Source organism: Archocentrus centrarchus, chromosome 11, assembly GCF_007364275.1.
Source record: "Archocentrus centrarchus isolate MPI-CPG fArcCen1 chromosome 11, fArcCen1, whole genome shotgun sequence".
Classification (NCBI taxonomy): Eukaryota; Metazoa; Chordata; class Actinopteri; order Cichliformes; family Cichlidae; genus Archocentrus; species Archocentrus centrarchus.
In genome coordinates this window covers 7,947,063-7,968,058 of record NC_044356.1, presented here as the reverse complement: position 1 = coordinate 7,968,058, position 20,996 = coordinate 7,947,063, and the positions used below count along the sequence as shown (strand labels likewise).

General features: G+C 44.3%; 2 protein-coding genes across 4 annotated transcripts in view; both read left to right on the top strand.

Moving 5' to 3' along the window:
* On the top strand, positions 1–14,156 carry zmym4.1 (zinc finger MYM-type containing 4, tandem duplicate 1). 3 transcript variants are annotated; one of them, XM_030740924.1, is made up of 27 exons: positions 1–251; positions 2,135–2,987; positions 3,206–3,319; positions 4,037–4,113; positions 4,307–4,459; positions 5,098–5,324; positions 5,448–5,643; positions 5,753–5,956; positions 6,251–6,410; positions 6,511–6,626; positions 6,714–6,893; positions 7,184–7,334; positions 7,415–7,587; positions 7,696–7,840; positions 8,460–8,558; positions 8,651–8,688; positions 8,834–8,978; positions 9,278–9,390; positions 9,665–9,890; positions 10,147–10,374; positions 10,545–10,651; positions 11,060–11,237; positions 11,351–11,502; positions 11,735–11,849; positions 11,930–12,178; positions 12,349–12,478; positions 12,775–13,021. In XM_030740924.1, the coding sequence occupies exons 2-27, from the start codon at positions 2,396–2,398 to the stop codon at positions 13,019–13,021; spliced, it is 4,515 nt and encodes a 1,504-aa protein (XP_030596784.1). In that variant the 5' UTR covers positions 1–251; positions 2,135–2,395. The 3 variants fall into 3 exon arrangements, with proteins under 3 accessions (XP_030596784.1, XP_030596781.1, XP_030596783.1); XM_030740921.1 differs by having other exon boundaries at positions 10–216; positions 12,775–14,156; XM_030740923.1 differs by having other exon boundaries at positions 129–492.
* Positions 14,157–14,846: 690 nt separating this feature from the next.
* Positions 14,847–20,996, top strand: part of LOC115787927 (uncharacterized) — a 34,874-nt gene continuing 28,724 nt past the window's right edge. Inside the window, 6 exon segments of the mRNA XM_030740728.1 lie at positions 14,847–14,930; positions 16,362–16,503; positions 17,057–17,216; positions 17,300–17,492; positions 18,468–18,539; positions 19,089–20,973. Coding sequence (XP_030596588.1) covers positions 16,395–16,503; positions 17,057–17,216; positions 17,300–17,492; positions 18,468–18,539; positions 19,089–20,973 — 2,419 coding nt within the window. The 5' untranslated portion in view covers positions 14,847–14,930; positions 16,362–16,394.

Below are 20,996 nucleotides of genomic sequence, written 5' to 3'. Positions count from 1 at the left end.
AACGAAGAAGAAAAAGAAACGGTCTATTAGACTGGACGGATGATGTAGTGGGGGATGCATTTGAGGCGTTTTGCTGTTTTAGAGTCCATCTACAAGTGCTTAAACGCATTTTATTCTTAAACCCAAATAACTGGGGATTAGGGAGCCAACATGGCGGCTACGGAAACAGGCGATGGACATCAGCGTGTGGCCACCAATCAAGTGACTCCTGTGCAGGTCGGCGCGGTAATTCTCTGCACGTCGCTGCGGCGGTGAATTAGACTTTTTAAACCTTACAGCCGCGTCCAGCATACTTAAACAGAACGGTTATTTAATCAGTGCGCTGGTTAATTAGAGCGGAGTGAAACACGGAGGCAGATTAACCGCTGGCAGAGCTGCAAGCAGGCTAGCGTTAGCTTAGCAAACGCTGAGCTCATAGTTCTCAGTTTACAGGTCGGCTAATTATTATATCAACAAAACATGGCTGACTCCAAGGAAGCGGCTTGCACAGAGGTAATAACACCCATTACCTCCAATGTAACAGCATATTACAGCCGTTTGCTAAACCTCTGTGCAGCAGCCACGCTGACGACAAGCTAACTTGTTATGGTGCGGCTGTTTTGGTGAGGTTGCATGGCTGAAACAGAGAAAGTGACCCTGTACATTGAACCTATACGCAGTCGATGCCGCATGTGTGTGCATAAGGTAGCTCCGCTGCAAAGTTAGGCCGCTAAAGTTTGCGAACAGGCATGCTGCAGAATTTAGTTTACCAGTGGGGCTCATGTAGTCGTGCAAGTTAGTCTTAAACTGCACGAAACTCGAGCATTGACTCGCTCCACCGATAGTTTTAAAGGCTATTTAATTAAACCACGCAGTCAGTGAGGCAGAGCTTTATCATGCTACGCATGAAAGCGGTTCAGGGTGCTTAAGTGCTTCAGATCAAGGGTTGGTAATGCATTTATGTCCCTAAAATGAGATGTTAGTAATGTGTTGTGCACATCTTTGCAGCGTGATCACTTCCTCAGCTTATGATTCAAACTCCTCAATTTTTTAGTTGTTTGAAGAGATCAACGAGGAGAATTCAGTATCAGCAAAGATGGTGGTATCAGTATAACTTCGAGTGTTCAAGACCTTATTTTGGGTCTGAGTCAGACAGTTTTTTTAGTTTAAAGTGAAAGGTGATTCTGTACTTCATTGTGACCTTTTTTAAATTAACTGCACAAAGGCCTACCCTGTTGAAATGTGGCCGCAGAGTGGTGAGACTATCTTCTCAAAGGGCTTTGGTTTTGTGCAGCTCGTATTTCAAACACTTCAGTGGTTTGGAAACTCTTAGGTGCAGTCATGTTCTGTCTTGAGCGAATTACAGAGTGACATCAGCGTAGCTAAGCAAACATTTTACATGCATCTGTTATGTGTTTATTTTGAAACCTGTGCGCAGCGGGAATGACCGGAATGTTGGGATCCTTTTAAGGAAGATTCTGATTTCCAAACACCTCAATGATCTGTGTTGATCATTAAATACTCACCCTGTCTCTAACCTTTCTGTATACTCTATGCAAAAAGTGAATAAAATGATCCAATGTTTAATTAACAGAATTACTTTTCAGTGGACAGTTTCCATCTTTAGAAGCTACTTGTGTCTTTGCACCTCACCCTTTTTATACACCTGTAGAAAGACAGGACCAATTAGGTGATCATCGATGGTGGGTGGGTGACATCCATTGAAGTGTCCGCTCAGTAACTCGAGAACCGTGTGACCTACCAAACTTCATGATTAGATAGCTTATGACCAAAGCAAGTTTGGGATTATATATGGGGCCACTGGGGTCACTGTTACTTAAAATAGAACGTTGTTTGCTCAATAACTGGGTGATAACAAACAGGGTTAACACAGTTAAACGGGTGTGTTTTGTCCTGCTAGGCGGTGCTCTTGTTGTTGGAATACTTTCTTATTTAAACCAAATGGCTAAATGTGTTTTTTATTCTTTGTTTCTGTATATTTTGCACTTGTTTGTTGTTTTCATCGGCTTCTAACGGGGGCCTGAGCGTTTCACCTCATGTGTTGGAATGACAATAAAAATCCTTTACTTCAGTTTCCTGTTGCACACAAAGCAGAGGCTTGTGCGTCCTGCTAACTGTCTGTTGTCCATTACAGGTAACGGAGGGCACAGATGGAGAGGCCGTGGAGGCGGTTTCAGAGCTGGGGACGTCAGTGGATGTTGGAGACACCGAGCTTATTCATGAATCCTCCCATGAACTTTCTGAACAGAGAGAAGAGGATAATGATGCTGCTGTTGAAAAAGAAAGCGAAGGTGACGAAGCACAACATAAAGAAACTGAGGCGGAGGCGGTCCCCTCTGTTGGTTCTAGATCTCCGCCACAGGCCGCCTGCTCAGAAGAGACGGGGGAGCCAGTAATGGTTAATGATGGAGAGGCAGTTAGCACCCCAGAGTCGGAAGAGCCAGTAACAGTTAATGATGGAGAGCCAGTTAGCACCTCAGAGTCGGAAGAGCCAGTAACAGTTAATGATGGAGAGGCAGTTAGCTCCTCAGAGTCGGAAGAGCCAGTAACAGTTAATGATGGAGAGGCAGTTAGCACCTCAGAGTCGGAAAAAGAGGCTCCTGAGGTGAAATCTGACCAAGAGCTTGAGGCGAAGGCAGAAAATGTTGCAGTGCAGGATGAGGGCTCAGAGGAAAGTCCTGCAGGAGCAGCTGTGAGTGAGGATGCATGCATGGAAGCAACCTGCGATCGTGAGGAGGAGGAGGAGGAAAGAAAAAACACTGATGAAAACACGAACATGAGCAGTGACACTAAGGAGGAAGACGGCACAGAGTGGGAGTCGTCCACAGGCTGTAAATTGAAGGTTCTGACAGCGGGCGATGAACTTGATGAGATGATGGACATCGGTACAGTGGATCAGGTGGAGCAGGAGGCTCAGATGAAAGTGGAGGAACAGAACGACTCGAAGGACGCAGAGAGCAGCCGTTCACCTGCCGCTTGTAATGCAGGTATAAGGAAATGCTCTTTGCTCGGTAGATGCATGGATGTGAAGTTGAATTGTGTTGTTTATTGTAGAGCATTAGGTTAAAAAAAAAAAAAAAACCATTATATCAGCACATATGAGAGAACATACTCTGAAACTGGGTTATCTGTGATAGGCTAAAACTGGCTGAAGCTCTAATAAGATGTGGACATCCTACTGATTCCTGTTAAATTTCCCACACAGCCTCCGTGGTAGAGGACAGCAACTCGAATCTGGAGGAAACTGACGTCAAACCCACAACTTCAGAGTTAATGCGGTCCAGCTCATCTTCATCGTCCGAGGCCACGGGAAGTACAGGTGGGCGACCTCGGTGCTCGAGAAGCAAACGTGTTTTTCTAAAAACAAATGAGACAAAAAAATAAACCCCCATGTGGAAAATCGTGGCAACAAGAGAAACTTTATTAACTGATTTATTTATCTTTTAACAAACAGAGAAAAAGCAAACTGACCTCCAGCCTCAAAACCTGGAAATCAAACATCAAGGAAAGAAATTCCAAGAAAAAAAATGGAAAAAACTAATTTGCATTAAAAATCCTATAAAACCAACTGAGCCTGCATGGATTACATGAAATAACTATTCTGACTGAAACTCTTTATTGAGGATCTTTTCAAATTTTATTGACCAAAATCTTCTTTTTATTTTTTTGTTTATTGAAATTTAAAGTTTTGGTCAAATAAGGTGACGCAGCCTTTTCCTCACTGTTACATATGTAACCATCCTCCAGCAGGGAATCCCTGATTAAGGAAGTGTGTTAAAAGTCAAACATTCTGAAGCTTTTGTCTCTAAGTCAGTAAAAAATGACTGTGACTGTGATTAAATATTAAACTGAGGAAACCATAAATCACACAAAGCTGCTTTCGGATGCTCCCTTATTCACAACGAGCCGCTCGGCGTGTTTGATTTGATGGAGTTTTAAACAGGATGTTCTTCCTGAAGCTTCCCCAAAGGGATTTGTTGCTATGAAGGTTTTCATGCATCTATTTTTTCACACTTTTACTCACGTGTTCTTATAGGAAGAGACAGCTCGTCACCGGCTGCAGTGCTGAACGGCATGAAGGTTGTCAAGCTTTCAATACCGAGATTAGATGTCGTGAGTATGAGAACTTCTTTCAGTGTGTAAATGGAAACAGGATGTGGATTTCAGGCTCTTTGTACCGACTTTAATATGAGGAAGGTTTATGGATAACATCTGGTTAGGATGTTGCAATAAGCTCTGAAATTTGCATTAAAATACAGCACACATGTGTGCGTCAGTGAACATTTTTGCTCTTTTCTCGTTCTAGGAGAAGCTGCGTAGCGCAACCCAAAGTATCAAGTTGTCTCCTTCACCTCCTTTGGTCACGGTGAAGGACGAGCCGGTGGATGAGGAATATGAACACGCTCTGATATCCAGTTCGTCTTCAGCAAGTGTGAAAGATGAGCCAAATACTGCACGGGTACGACACACACACACACACACACACACACACACACACACACACACACACACACACACACACAGGATTTGTGGAGTTAGACCACTCAGGTGGGGTCCCAGTTGCAGAAAGCAGGGGAGATGGAGCAGCAGTTACTAAAATTAAATATTTTATATTTAGAACTCATTTAGTGAAGAAACAGGAAGTCAAAAAAGTCTAAAGTGGCTACAAAATAACACCTGAAATAAGCTCGAAACACCACGGAGTAATATAAAAAAAAAGTTACGGCAAAGACTGAGCGGGAACAGGCGCCCACGCACTGAGTCTGCATCTGTGCAGACTTAGTAACGATACTCTGTTTTGTCTCTGACATGGATATTATTGATTTAATATTAAGGAACAGTAAAGAAACAAATAGGAGAATGTTGCAGTGTCTTCAGTGACGTGGAGAGATCATTTTACTATTTGCTCCTGTGGGTAGTGATCAGAATAAGAATGAGCTCCTCTGAAGGGTCAGATGGGGCGAGGAGCTCGGTCAGTTGGGAGGTGCTCAGAGCTGCGGAGGAGGTTCTGGACTCAGGTGCCTCCTGAGTCCAGTGTTCCCTGAACGTTACTGACCTCCGCCTCCTCCACTGTTCTGTGTTTCCTCATGTTTAAAGGAGGACTTGAAGATCGGGTCCGTCTTCTCTGTGGGCTCTGAGACGCAGACGCTGCCCATCGTCAGCCCGTCGTCTCTGCTCATGTCCTGCGCTCAGTGTAAGAAGAACCTGATGAAGGGACAGACGGCGTTCCAGAGGAAGGGCTCACCGGCTCTCTTCTGCTCCACCACCTGCCTCTCCATGTATCAAGTCAAGGGAGCCACTAAGATCTGCCACAACTGCCAAAAGTGAGTCCTGCAGAAGAGAGTAGGGTTCTAGTTTGATGTGTGAAGAAAGAGCAGAGTACCCGAGGACAGGCTTCTAATTTTATTGCCATTTCTTCTTGGTCTTGTTTCCTCTCGTTCCTTTAGGTTGATAATTCGGCCTCAAGACGTCATCCTGGCTCCGGATCTCAAAGGTCTCATGAAGGAATTCTGTGGCCAGAACTGCCTGACCTCCTTCAATTACAAGAAAAATGCCTCCAGCTACAGGAAAGCTGCCATCACTGTAAAAGCTCCAGTGGTGACCCCACAGTCACTCTGCAGCATGTGCACTAGATACTGTGTCGTAAGTCAAACAGAACAGGACTGCAACTAACCATTCTCTCCATTATTGAATGTGTGATTATAGAAGAGCGAAGCCTCTTAACCTGTGCCGCTCTTCGCCGTCTCTGCAGAGCAAACACGAGGTGATCCTGGGCGGTTCTGTCCATAAGATGTGCAGCGACGCCTGCTTTAACCGTTTCCGTACGGTGAACAACCTCTCGATGGCGGGCTGCGCCAACTGTGGCTCGTACTGCCACAACAAACCGCTCATGCTGAAGATGGAAGAGGGCAGCAAAACTGTGTGTAATATGGAGTGTTTGGCCAAATACAAAGAGGTACGGAAACAGGCCCCACACATGTAACCTTGATGCTGAAGTCCAATAGGGTGCTCATGCAGAATGCATGTATTTCTTGTGACTCTCTTTTCATTTTATAGAAGATTTTTTTTTTTTTTCCCCACAATTATCAAGATCTTTATAAATGCCTGCAGCGAGTGTCGTAACGTGTGGAAATCAAAACCAGTAAACGATCCTGCCTCCTCCTCCTGCCACTAAAACAGTTAAAGCTGTTTGTGACACGCCTCTCATTCATTCATTCATTCATTCATTCATTCATTCATTCACTTCCAGAAAACCAAGATGGCCAAGATAACCCAGCCATGCACGATGTGTCGCACCACCCACTTACTTGCAGAAATGGTGGACAACAAAAACAGCGATGACTCGGTGGATCTGTTCTGCAGCAGCAGCTGCGTGATGGCGTTCAAAGTCCAAACTGTTAGTTCTTCAGGTACTCGACAGCACGTTCTCGCTGAGGACTAAACCTCGTGCCGTAGGACCGTTTGTTTATTCGTTAATGGTTGTTTATGATACATTTATTGTGTTCGCAGGTGCTCGGATAAACTGTGATAACTGTGGCAAAAACACTGTACCGTCCTACCACCTGGCCATGTCAGATACCTCCATCAGGAACTTCTGCACTCTCCCCTGTGTCATGGCTTTTCAGGTAGTTATCTACAAGCATCTAAAGACAAACTTAAGAAAGATTTTTGGATTTTTGAAGACTCAAATCTGGTGTTTTCCTGTGCTGTAGGAAAAGTTTAAGCAGTCACAGAAGCAGGTGAACGTTTTTACGAAGTTGCCGGTGGGATCGACTCAGATCCAGGCCGTCAGTACGACGCAGCCGCAGCAAGGCGTCAAAGCGTCGCAGAAACTGAGCTGCCTCCAGTGCTCCCGTGTCATCACTTTTAAACCTGAGCTCGTCCAGCTTAAGGTAACTTTGTGTGTATTTTGCAGCTTTAACCTACAGTGTTTAATGGAAACAACTTTAAGATGAGTAGAAAGTTTTGCATCTACACATCAGGCCCGGTGGCACGTCTACAATGATCCTGTGGCTCTTAATTGAAGGTCACAACAGTTCACATGAGCACCTGAAATGTTTTTGTCCTTACTGGGAAAGATTGTGAATATCACTGAGACTGTCAGCATTACCACAGAAAATGGCTAAACGTTAAAAACAGATGTCGTGCGTTCTCAGGATTTGTGCCGTCTGTGTGTGTGCAGGATAAGATCGTTTTTCTGTGCAGTGTGGACTGTTCCCACGAGTTCAAGAAAGCCAACAACGTGATGAGCGTGTGCGAGTACTGCATGATCGAGAAGATCACCAGAGACGTGAAGAGGGTCAACAACAAAGACTGTTACTTCTGCAGCGATGGTGAGGAGGCGCGGACGCAGCAGCTGGAAGGACCCGAGTTAGCTCTGAAATCTGTATTTAAGGCTTTCCTGTCTCTGCAGGCTGTAAACTCCTGTTCAGACACGACCTGAGTAAAAACTGGGGGAAACACTGTCACTCCTGCTCTTACTGCCACTGTGTCTCCAAGAAGCTGGTGACGGCGCAGTACGGAGGCTCCACGGAGGAGTTCTGCTCCGATGATTGCAGGTCCAAGTACACCATGCTCTTCTGCCACGTAAGCAAACCTCAGTAAAGTTATTAAAATCATAGGTGCGCTAAAGTGGCCATCTGTGTGATCTTGATCTCCTCCAACTAAACACGTTGTTTGTTTTTTGTTACTCAGGTTGCAAAGTGCGACACCTGCGGGCGGAAAGGGAAGCTAAAGCAGAGCCTCCCCATGCTCGGGGAAGTCAAACACTTCTGCGACCTCAGCTGTCTGCTGCAGTTCTGCTGCGAGAAAGTGGCCACGCAGGGGGAAGTCGTGAAAGGTGTGTTTTTATCCCTGTTTGAATTTTTATTAAATCAGTGTTGTCAGCTTTGAGTTGTGGTGAGTTTGTGGTTAGCACCGTCGCCTCACTGGTTTGAATGTCATGCCAGGTGGAGCGTTTTATGTGTCGAATTTGCATGTTCTCGTATCTGTGGGTTTCCTGCTGCTGTTCTACATGAACGTTTGGGTAAATCTGGCTGTAGGTGTGGATGTGAGTGTGTGTGGCTCCGTGTTAGCGAATAGCGTTTTTATTGTCACTGATAAAAAACAATGCAAGAACAATCTTATCCCTATGATGGAGGGGCAACCCCCCCCCCGCGCAGCCCTAAAAAAAAAAGAAACTGTAGTAGATCAAAGTACTACTTTCCACTTTGCTTGGGTGGGTCACATACAGCCCAGTTTGGTGCAGCAGAACAAAGCCTATCAGGCCTGATTGGACCCTTTGGCGGGCCGGTTCTGGCCCCTGGACTGCATGTTTGACACCACTGTTTCAGAACCAGCTGTGGCTGTTTGTTGTGCATTTACGTCACAAAGATCAAGGATGTGTCACTCGGAGTATTTTTGGAAAGTTTGGCGTAACTTCCTACTGAGACATTTTAAAGTTGTTGTTTTGCTTTCAGCCAGTGCAGGAGAGGCCACGCCCATCATCGCCAACGTCATCTCGCTTGCCGGCACGCCAAAAGGAAAACCTAACACTTCTGACAGAAGCACCCAACAAAGTATGAAACAAACGCAAACGCACACACGAGGGATTAAAAAAGAAAAGATTTCGGACTCTTAATCAGCAGCTTCATGTTTTTTTTTTCTGCAGGCACAGCATCAAACTTTCAGTCAAAGAATTCTGGACATGTAAGTTAGTATTTTTGTTTTAATACACACAAACTGAGTGAAAGCAGTGTCCTCGATGCCCTCATATGATCAGTAGTCCCTATAGTGTTACGGATTATTAATTTTGGAGTTGTTATAGATCTTTTTTTATTTTTCTGTCCTTCAGATGAGCATTCAGACTGAAACGGTGAAGACTCATCCTCCTCCACCTGCCAAAATACTGAAGAACAAGGCTCTGCTCTGCAGGCCGCTGGTGCAGAACAAAGGGGTCTCCTGCAAAACGCAGACGGTCGACGTGGAGGCACAGACGGGTAAAAGAAGCACCCAGACAGTTTCTGCAGGGACTCCTCTGCTTTACAGCGTTTTTTAAAAAAACTGCAGTAATATGATAGACGAGCACGCCACCTGCAGGTTGTTTCTGCACGTGTTCCACAGTTATTAATAAATTCTAATCAGTGGATATTTTTGCAATGTGTGTATCAGGGCTTGTCTTCTTATTCTTACTTTATTAGCCACTGATCTGTACAGTTATTAGTTACAGTTTGCTCTTTAAAAAGATCTGCCCTGAAACCTAAAATCTGTGCCAACGTTTCCTTCTTTCTCTCCGTAGACGAAATCTTCCCAAAAATGATGATCCTGCCTGTTCCTGTGCCGGTCTACCTGCCTGTACCGATGAACATGTACAGCCAGTGTACCCCGAAGCCCGTGGGCCTGCCGCTGCCTGTACGTCTATCACTGCCATCCACCTCAGGACCTGGATAATTGTTTTTAATTTCTTATAAATATAAAACATGCAACTCACATCATACATGCTTACCCATGAGCTGCAGTCTTACTGTCCTGATTCAGACAGGATGTTCAGACTATGGGGGGGGGCTCTGATTTTAAAGTATCCTCTCATGAACACTTTTCAAAATAAAACTGGAGCCGTTAATCTGGAGCTTTTCTGTCTTTACCGACTTCCCGCTCATGAGCTGCTGCTTCCGTTCTTCCTCAGCTTCCCGTGCCGATGTTCCTTCCTGTGACGATGAACAGCGCTGAGCGCATTGTGGAGACCATCCAGGAGATCAAGCAGAAGATCCCGTCTGATCCGTACGAGGCGGAGCTCATCCTCATGGCGGAGATGGTGGCCGAAGACGACGAGAATAACGACGAGCAGGAGACGCAGAAAGAGGAAAAAGTGAAGAAAGTGGCTGAAAAGCAGGACGCAGCGGTCACAGATGGTGAGAGAAAAGATATAACGAAGCCAGGAGCGTCCTGCTGTGATCCATCATATTACAGCATCAACAGAAGATGGTGTTAAACAGCAGGATAATAATATTCCAGTCTCTATAAATATAGTTTTTTCTCCAGAAACAAGTTGACCACAATCATTTGTCAGCCGCATCATTTTTATTTCCCATACAAACATTTTTGCTTGTTTTTTGATATTATTAAATTTATGCTGTGCTAACAGTTCCTCTGATGGTTGTCCTGCAGATCACGTCAGTAACTACAGCGACGACTTGGACACAGAGGAGCTGGCCACCTTCCTCAACACCTGGGAGGACGCCTCCTGTGACGCAGGGACCCTTTCACTGAGTAAAGGCTACGCCAGCGAGAAGCTCAACTCTGTTTTAGACGTTTCTGTGGGCACGCCCAGCGAGCCTGAGCCCGCACCACTTCCCGGCCCACCTCCCATGGACATCGAAGCTGACTTCACTGTTGGTGAGCTCATAAACACACATGCATGAAGATTATTTTTGAGTTTATCTGCACTGATGCCTTTAGTTCGAGGCTGCGGTGTTGCATAAGCATCTTATGACACTGTAACCCCTTCAGAGATCTGCTGCGGGCTTTTGCACCCTCTCTTATGCTCGATGTGGTGTCATTGCTAGAAACTCTGGAAAGAATGGCCCGACAAAGAGAGCAGTCCACCAAGTCCCCGAGCCCTCCGCCTGCTCCAGTGCGACGACAAGCTCACAGGAAAGCCAGAGAAAAACGGGTAACTGTCTCAGAGAGAGAGACTTTATTAGCAAACAGATGGCGCTGAGACACGCCTGGCCCCAAACGGGGAACATAGTAACAGCCAGTCATTGTTGCACTGAGTTAAAGGCTTCCAGCTGTTCATATTGTCATGATGCTGTGAAACTGTAGACTTTTGTAGGAGTGAAAAAAGGAGTTTGAACAGATTTTGCTGCAGATTGTCAAAGTTTTGAATCATTTATTTTTAAATTGGATTAAATTATGGATTCTTTTTAAGAGCAGGGGCTTAAAAATAACCAGCGAGGTTTGATCTGAGAAGGCTGCAGAACTTTGAGACTTGCTATTTTATTGCAGCTGAAAACATGAGGCCTTAAACATCCCGATCATATCCATAATAGAGCCTCTTTTCCTCTTCATGTTATCAAAGGGTCGTAAGCCGCAGCGGCAGTCTAAGGCTGCTGAAACATCTTCTGCAAAGGCTGCTTCCAAAAAGGCCGCAGAGGTAGAGATCCCAAAACTGAAGAGCGAATATGGAGTTGATGCCTGGAAGCGATGGATCCAGTGGAGACAAACTCAGCCCAACCTGGAGAATCCACGCTTCGGCTGTAAGTGAATGAGAAACACTAAAGCAGACCACATTTCGTGTCTCTGTTGTGACTGTCTCGTTAAAATCTCTTTTAACCGCTGATTATTTGGACCTCTTGAATCTCGATCTCAGCGCGTCCTCTGGAGCTGAAGGAGGATCTTCTTCGCTGCACCACCGCTGAGCTCAGCTACGGCCTCTGCTGCTTCATCGCCGAGGTTAAACGACCCAACGGAGAGCCGTACTCCCCTGACACCGTGTTTTACCTCTGCCTTGGCATCCAGCAGGCAAGACGTTTTTCTCATGTAACACGTAAACCTAACAGGTTAACAGGTGGGACCTCCATGGCTGGGTTAGGATCTGTGGTTGTAGCTGTCCACGCTCTTCAACCATGATGGAAATCTGCATATTTATACCGATTTTCTAGCATTTGCTAAAATAACACGACAAACGTGATAAAGTAGAGCATCGGCTTTACTTTTCGGGGACACTGTAACCTTTTTGTTTCTTTCTCTGTAGTATTTGTTTCAGAATGGCCGTGTGGAGAACATATTCATGGACCGCTTCTACAGCAAGTTCTCCATTGAGTTCACCAACTTGCTGCGAGGTTTCAAACCTTCGATCACAGCCAGCGGTGAGTTCTGCACCACTTTTGTCAGTTTTACACAAATCCACGTTTCTGCAGCTCTACAGCGGGCCCCTCTCCCTCTGCAGGCTACATCCACTCCCGTGTGGAGGAGGAGTTTCTGTGGGACTGCAAACAGCTGGGGGCGTACTCCCCCATCGTGCTCCTCAACACGCTGCTCTTCTTCTGCTGCAAGTACTTCGGCTTCACCAAGGTGGAGCAGCACCGCCAGCTGTCCTTTGCTCACGTCATGCGCTGCACCAAAACCAACCCGAACAACACCAAGACCACCTTCCTGCGCTTCTACCCGCCGCTGTCTGGAGCCGAGGCGGAGTCAGGTACCAACATGGCAGACGGTTCAAATCTAATGCACAGAAAAAGTTAAATTAAAAACATTAAGTTTAATATATTAGAAGGTATTTGTTCACTTATTGTATTAAGCTGCTTTAACTGGGTTCATATTGAAAATGAGGGGTGGGGGGGGGGTGTCCGTATGTGTCCTCTTTAGATCCAGAGGGTGTTCCATCGAAGAAGCGCAAAGAGGAGGAGAGTAAGGAGGACATCCTGGAGATGATGGAGAACACGGAGAACCCTCTACGCTGTCCAGTGAGACTCTACGAGTTCTACCTGTCCAAGTGGTGAGTGTTGTTTAAACACAGTTATGATCGCGATTGATCTGTGGATGATTCACTGTGATATGAACGTCTGCATGATAATCTCGCTCTCCCTTCACCACAAAAAAATCCCTGACTGGTTATTTTATGTCATGCTCAGTTTAATCAGGCAGCTTGATTTTAAACTTTCTGTGTGGAGCCTGCGTGTTCCCTGCTGCATGTTCCCCCCTGCGTGTTCTCCCTGTGTGTTCCCCTGCACCTGTGTTATCATTACTGCAGCGCACTGATCTAACTCCTTGTTCTCCGTGTCTTGCATCCAGCTCGGAGTCCGTTAAGCAGCGCACCAACATGTTCTACCTTCACCCTGAACGCTGCTGCGTCCCCAACAGTCCTCTGTGGTTCTCCTCCACCGCTCTGGACGACAGCACCATGGAAGCCATGCTCACCCGCATCCTCATCGTCAGGGAGCTGCATCTCGACACGAGGAAGGACGAACGGAAGCCGCAGGAGACGTCTGACGACCCGCCGTTTATACCCGAGGAGGAGGAGGGGGAGGATTCAGACTGAACGCGAAGTGACCTTTTACCGGTGTTGCAGCTAGCGATGTAAACGTCTGTAAATTAACGGGAATGGTCACTGAATACAGACAGGAAAACTTCACATTCATAACTGCAGAGTCACATTTCCTTAAAGGCACGTCGAACAGAACTTCAGACTCACAGCGTTTATTGAGGCGGGGCTGAGATGCTGGACTCAGCTCAGCGTTCAGACTGTTTACTGCTCAGCAGGGCACACAGCTGCCCTCCTGTGTTATGTGGTTGTCTCTTCTGGAAAATACTACTTTTATTTCCTTCCATGTGTTATGATTCCTGGCCTTTCTGTGCACACTGGACTTCCAAGTTTTTATAAAGCTAGCCATCCATCTTGGAGTGAAGGAGGGCCCCCCCCAGTAGAGAGCTGCAGACTTTTAGTTTCACTACAGTTAGACCCCAGAAGAATTAACACATCAGTGTTGTAGAAAAAATCACTAAGTCGTTAGAATATTTCTCTCAGTACTTTTGCACACCTTGTGGATTTTTGCAGCCCCACTTTCAGAATTTTAAATGATTCCGGGAAATTGATTATGCCAAAGTTTAACATGGATTTTACCTGATATCATGATTTGAGTTTTTTCTTCCAGATTGCTGTTCAGGTTATAATGCTAAAAGTTGAAGATTTACACAGATCACACTTGTGTTTTGTTTGATAATCCACAGATATTTTAAATGTTTGGTCACTTTTTAGCTAAAGTACAGAATCAAACATTTATGTCTTTCCCCACTGCTGAAACACGGGGCGTGGGAATCATGATTGGGGCCCGACCAAAGGTATTAAAGATGTTTTTGACTCGACTGAATTACATTTTAAGAAAAATTAGAGATTTAAATGTTATTTAGCTGCTACCCCTCTTGTGGCTTTCATGAAATCTGAAAAAAGGGAAACCTACAACTCTAAAATTTTAAACTAATTTTGGGATTCTGTTTCATACTAAAAAAAACCCTGAAAAACTGTGTTTTTGCATAATAAGCCCTGTTGAGAGCAGTTAAAGCTGCCCCTTTGTGTATGTCTCGGTCATTTTAACCTGCTTAGAGAATGGCTGCCAAGGATCTCTGAGGGTTTTCTATTATATGTTCATTTTGAATAAAAAAAACACTTCAAAACACTGTTGCTTGCTTTGGAGACTCTACAGTTGCACCCATGTCTGCCTTTCAGTCTAATGGGATCTGTAAGCTGTTTTAATTTGAACCCAAACCGTGATCCTTCAGCCTAACAGAGTAGTTGTGTTGCTGAAACCTAACCAGGGTGAATCTGCCTCCCTGTCACATCAACCCTGCATGCTCTCCATCACTACATCCATGAATCTTCTCCTGCCTGCCTGCAGCTCCATCTTCAGCATCCTCTGTCCAACACATCCATTATCCCTCCACTGAACTTGTCCTAACCATCTCAGCTTTGTCTCCAAACTTCTCAGCCTGAGCCGTCTCTGTGATGGACTCCTAATCCTGTTCTCTTCTAATCAACCAAACTTAAGTGAAATTAATACTCCTCTGGCTGAGAAACTGGGTGCAAATTCTGAGATAAGATGAAACTTCACAGAGTCACATGTTTCAGTGGCTCCAGAGTGTTTGGTTTGTTTTAGGCGGATTATGGGGACGCTCGTTGGCACCGACCCCGTTCCTTCCTGCCATGGCCTCGTAAACGACGGTCCTCCGCTGCTCCTGGTGGCCGAGGCGATCGCGACTGCTGATTCGCTGCTACTGCAGTCAATCACAAACGTTGCAGCCGCCGATTGGCCGGAGATGCCACCGCTCCTCCCAGATCGCGCCGCTTCATTGTCACGTGATCTCTCGCAGACGGAACGGAGGAAAGATGGCCGCTTCTGTGTTAGCTGCTCTTGCAGCTCTTCTCGGTTTTTCTTGGAGACACTGAAGCGGAGGTAACTGTTACTTGGCGTGAAAGCGATGCACATCGTGAATTACATGTAGCTAGGTCAAAAGCAGCGGGTAAAGAGTCAGCAAACCACTGCTACTCTACTCCTCACCTGCTAGTTAATATAAGGATGCTAGCAAGATTTGTGCAACTTCATCATGTAAACATGAGCCAGATGTAGAACAAACTTAGAAATTGACTGAGCAAACTGGGGAAAACTTCCACATACAGAGCTGCAATGTTATTTAATTACTAAATTACTATTAAAGTACAAGTTTAAGGTCCTTGTAATGTCTATAAAACTGACTTTGTGTCACTTTTTTCATCCTGCTGTATGCATAACTATGCAGCCCATTACATGTAGTAATGTAGAATAGTTAGCAATAGCATGCATTAATTTACACTACAGATTTTTATCTGTGCTCAGAAGACATGAACAGCTCGTACAGTACGATGGTCTGTTGTACATTTATCTATGCAAACAGCCCCAGATAACATATTAGGATCTACTTTCATACAAGCAGAAACTTTTAAGTTTGCAGATTTCCTGCTTTTCCTTCTAATAATTCACATTTATTGTAAACTTTTTGGGGTATTGGTTTGACAAAGCAGTGTTATTGTGTTATTCCACTACTTTCAGATTTATTTTTAACTTTTTACAGCTCCATAATTATGAAAATAGTAATTTATTACAGCCCTGCATGAAATAGGTTTTAATTACCTCAACCAAACATAAACTCTGGGTTTTATATCAGTGTACTGAAAATAGTAAAATGATTATCTATCCGAGAACTTTAGATGCATTTCCCTGCATGCATTCTTTTAATTACATATTTTTAACCTAGGGTTTGTTTTTTGAGTGTTTATGCAATCTTGTACCTTCATTTACAGTTAATTCACAGCTTAATTAATAAAATAGACATTTGAGTGCACAAATACTACACTGAATTTTGGAAAAGGTGTGCTTCAGGTACACATTTATTACAGCTGAGAATTTGTGTCGAACATATTGGCAGTAAGTACATTAAAGGGATGAGTGTAATGCATGTGACAAGGAGTCAGTCCACACAAGGGGCTTGCTTAAAAAATGTATTGAACACAAATTAATGAAGACACAGATATAAATCTGGATTGATGCCAGGTGGAGTCGAGGACAGAGGGACCGAGCAGTTTGTCAGGGTAGCTTTTATAGCCTGGAAGGCCCAGGTGAGCTGCAGTAGCTGACGACCCTCCCATGTGAGTCAGTTTTCAGTCAGAGCAGGATCAGACTTCCTTTGAGACAGTTGGAGGAGCGTAGCATTCTTTATTTATTTTAGCATCTCAGGTGTGTTTTGGTGTATATTCACACTGGAAACACACCTCGACGTCCCATGCTGTGCTGCTCTTTAATGAGAAATTTGAATATTTAAATAAAAATGACCCTAAGTTGTCTTTACAGAATTCCTGTGCTCAGCAGATTTTTCCAGCCGTCATGGAAAACCGGCACAAGCGAGTAAATCCTAAGCAAGATGCCCTGGTGCACATCGTGACTTGCAGAGACAAGCCCTTCCTGGAAGAACGGTTTATAGACTCATTTAAAGGTTTGTGGCACTTTTGTGAGATCGGGCTTTACACTGAAACAGTTTGGTGACAGATTAACGGTGGTCCCATTCACGTGTGTGTGTGTGTGTGTGTGTGTGTGTGTGTGTGTGTGTGTGTGTGTGTGTGTGTGTGTGTGTGGGGTGGTGGTGGTGGTGGTGGTGGTGGTGGTGGTTTGTGTGTGTGTGTGTGGGGGGGGCTCAGACTTTCAGAACATATATTTCTGATCTTAAGGAATAACATGAGATGTATTCAGAAGTTATCCACAGTGTATATATTCTGAGGTAAATATATGAATATTCCAGTAGAAAAACATGTTTGTGAAGTTTTGAATTTGGCAGCAAATCTCAGCCACTGATGGCCTGAAAAAACTTGGTTCCACTTTTGATGGATGGATTTGAAAGGATGACGTATCACTGAATTATTGATTGTCTCTAAATCTGAAAATGTTCTTCTGTATTCGTCACAGTCATGCAAATTACCACTACAGTGTAACAGTTTATGGAGAAATTGTTGAACCACCAAGTTTTTCTGTTCTTTTCCCCTTTTTTTTAGGAAGGGGCTTGTTTACAAACAAAACCATCAAACCGTCGGCCTTTGTGGTCGAGTATCGTGGGAAGATCTTTCCTCACAAAGACAGGAGGTCTGAGAAGAGATGCAGTGATGCTTTGAATGGTTTCTTGTATGAGTTTTCATGGAATGGAGAGCAGTGGTGGTGAGAGTTATGTTTATTTTATGTTTTCTGTATAAGTGGACTGTTTACCTGCAGCTTTTAAAAGTTCATTGTTGTACGTGCAGTGTTGATGCTTCAAAAGAGGACAAGACCCTTGGAAGACTCGTGAATGATGATCACATCAGTCCAAACTGTGAAATGAAGAAGATTGTTTATGAGGGGAAGCCACACTTGTGCCTGTTTGCAGTGGAAGAAATACCTCAGGGCGAGGAGATCACTTACAACTACGGCGACTCCTCCTACCCGTGGCGCTCCAAGGTGAGTTTATATTAAAGTAGTATTTGATTTTTATACACCACTCACTCACTTCCTGTGAACTCACTAGTCTTACCTGCACTGTTCTCCCTTAGGAATAATTGGACATTGCTTGGATGTTGTAGTTAGCTGGAAGGCTGAAGAGCCTTTTAGTGTTCGATGTTTCTGAATCAGACATTTATGTTTTTAATATCCCTCCATCAGGTCCAGGAAATTTTCACATGTATAAAAATAGCTTTCCCTTACAAACCTGTTACTAACAGTGTTTTCACACCTGTTTAAACAGTTTAAATTAAACCCGGGCTTGTTTCCCCCGTGGCACCTTTGTTCGTCTGTGTACTCTGTTGCAGACTAAAACGACTGCAGCAGGGCTCTTCAGAAGAGCTGGTCGGTCTCACTTTGGTTCCTAATGAACCTCAGAGCTGTTTGTTTGGAACTAGCAGTCCAAATGTGGGGAGAGCTTGTAGCAGCCAGCTATAAAATTAATGTAAATGTCATCTGCTAGTGCAGAACAAAACACCTGAGTTGCTCCCTCCACAAATACATCCAGCCCATAGGTGGGATGAACTTTCTGGTGAGGTTTGTAGTCACAGCTTTTGCTTTGCTTGGTGTTTGAAAAGAAACCAAACCAACCTAATCAGGACCAGATGGGTGTGAAAAAGCCTTTAGAGTGTAGCTTTCATTCATTAAAAAAATGCATTATGAAATCTAAACAGACTTGAAAGAAGAGTATATGTTAGAAAGCAGCATTCCAGCATAAAGTAAGAATGAAAAATAAAGATCTAAATTTTGTTTTATTTGGTTTCATATTTTTTTATTCTTCCTAAGACTGTATTTAAAAAAAAAAAAATGTTATAATTGTGAAAACTCAGTAATCAAGCCAGCACCTGAGCATCACCAGATTTACAGTTTGTTATGCAATAATTTTCAAATATTAATGTTTTTTATGCCTTTTTTTGTCTTATGTAACGTTCACAGAAGTCACACGATGGATCAGGTACTTTAAAGAGAAAGTTTCATCCAACTTCATCAACACCGAAGAAAAAAAAGGTACATAAATCAGTATATTTTTTTAGCCTTTCATAATACTCTTCACTATATTTGACAGTACTGCAGTATCAGCAGTATCTGCACACTACACCTCTAAAACTCTAGGATGAAAGCTTGTAGGTTTACTGTGCTGCTTTGTTTCTTTAGCCAGATGCAGTCGTCAGATAAACACTTGAATGGTTTGAACAGTATTTCTCACTGCATACAATTTTAGACAGCAATTAAAAAAAGGAAGTATATTCAACATTTTAAATATTCTCCTGAAAAGTTGCCTCATTATTGCCTTTATTTTTATTTTTATAAGCGCAGTTCACCACTGATAATAGGACTGTTTAGCAGAAATTTCCCCTCAGATGAAGTGCAAGCGACCTTTCATTTGAATCCTTAACAGCTCTGAAAATGCATTAAACAGTTCATTTTATTATTTGATGACATGGTTGCAAAGCAGCAGATTGCCTGATTTTATAAGGATATAAATACATTTACATACAACATGTTTGTTAGTAAACCAGATGTGGTGTGTCAAAAAGCTCTTATTTGTATCTTCAGGTTGAGGACTCCTGCTCTGATGATGACAGCGAACTACCCGGACCGAGTCATGGCGGTGACCGCTCTGTCGATCTCAGCAGCCAGCAGGATATCAGAGACAGCTCGTCATGTACAGAGTTGGATTCTCAGGAGACGACAGAAACCTCAATGTTCCAGTTGAACGATGCCTCATCCGTCCAAGAGGATGCCAAGCCCGGTTCGAGTTCTGAAGATCACGACTCGGACAGAGATGACAGATTCACCGAGGTTAAACTAAAAGGCAAAATACCGTCTTTCACAAATAAAAATTACTGTTATGTTTGTGGGAAAGGCATGAAGAAAATTGCTCGTCACTTATTAAAGCACATTGACGAAGAGCCTGAAATCGCCGAAGTCTTCGATTTACCCAAAAACTCAGCAGAACGTAAAAGTCTGTTGGCCAAATTACGAAACAGAGGAAACTACACACATAATCAAGAGGTGCTGAGGAGTAACACCGGAGCGCTAAAAGTGAGAAGACGGTTATCCCGTAGTGATGTGACGGTTAAAAAATTTGGGCACTGCCTCTACTGTAAAATAATGCTTTACAGCAGAGACATGAGTAGGCACGTAGCAAAGTGTGCTAAACAAGCATTAAGTGCTGCAACACGAGGCGAGACGAGCATCTTGGGGGAGATCACAGAGTCAAAGTTCCTGGACAAGTTTCCTTCTGAAGTCCGGGAGATGCTTTCAAGCATGAAGCAGGATGAGATTACGTTCTTAATTCAACACGATTACCTTCTCGTGAAGATGGCCCAGAGCCTGATGGAGAACTGTGGAAATAATTCAAGTAACCACGAGCGTATAAGACAGAAGCTAAGACAAATGGGAAGGCTACTTTTAAAGCTGCATGAAGTGGCAATAATAAGTTTTGAAGCTGCACTCAAACCCAGAAACTTCGACAAAGTCGTCGCCGCCGTCAGAGACCTCGCCAGTTTTGATGAAAACAAACAGAAGTACAACAAACCAAGTCTCGCCTCGTTTTTTGGAAGTTCTCTGAAAAAATTAGCAAACCTTGTCGTCATGCAGGGCGACAGCAATAAGACGGCTGTGAGAGACGCTAACACATTCATAACACTGTGTGGAAACGAGTGGAAGGAAACACCCTCTCACAAAGCCGCATCATCATCATCGTTGAGTGGGAGCAAAGTACACGGCCCCTCCACGATACCATTCACGCGTGACATACAGGCTTTCTACACGCACCTGGAAAAAACTTCTGCTTCTGCCATTGAGAGCATGAAGATGTATGAAAGCCCTCAGGTGTACAATGCGCTTTGCAAAGTGATACTTGCACAGGTGTCGGTCTTAAACAAATGCGCACCTGAAGTTTCAAAAGTGACTCTAAAGTCGTTCCAGGAGCGGGACGAGACCACCCAAGTGCTGTCCAAGCACTTCATCAGGATAAATATTCTGGGCAAGGCCGGCCAGAACATTGCTGTTTTATTGACGTCTCAGCTCATCAGTGCATTAACGCTGCTGGTGAGCAAGAGGGCGGCGTGCGGCGTACACAAAGACAATCCTTTCTTGTTTGCAAAGCCAGACGGTTCTTCTACAAGCCTCTACCATGGAGGGCACTGCATCCGGGCTTACTCAGGACTCTGTTCTGCACAGAACCCAGAGCACCTCACGCTGGTGCATTTTCACAAGCACATTGCAAGAATTTTCCAGATTCTGTATCTGGAGAACGACGAGCTCGATCACCTTGCCAAACTGCTGGGTCGTGACATCCAGAAAGACAGGGACTATTACCGGCAGCCAGAAGCAGCTGTTGAACTTGCAAAGATTGCTAAACTGCTTCTCGCAATGGAAAAAGGCTCTCTTGAAAGATTTGAAGGGAACTCTCTGGATGAGATCGAGATCGAAGGTTTGTGTCCAGTGTAATGCATA

Excerpts from the sequence above, each read along its gene's own strand:
- zmym4.1 (XM_030740921.1), top strand. The coding sequence starts at position 151 with ATGGCGGCTACGGAAACAGGCGATGGACATCAGCGTGTGGCCACCAAT. Across the intron at positions 5,644-5,752 it reads TGTGCACTAGATACTGTGTC|AGCAAACACGAGGTGATCCT; the intron begins GTAAGTCAAACA and ends CCGTCTCTGCAG. Across the intron at positions 6,411-6,510 it reads CCAAACTGTTAGTTCTTCAG|GTGCTCGGATAAACTGTGAT; the intron begins GTACTCGACAGC and ends TTGTGTTCGCAG.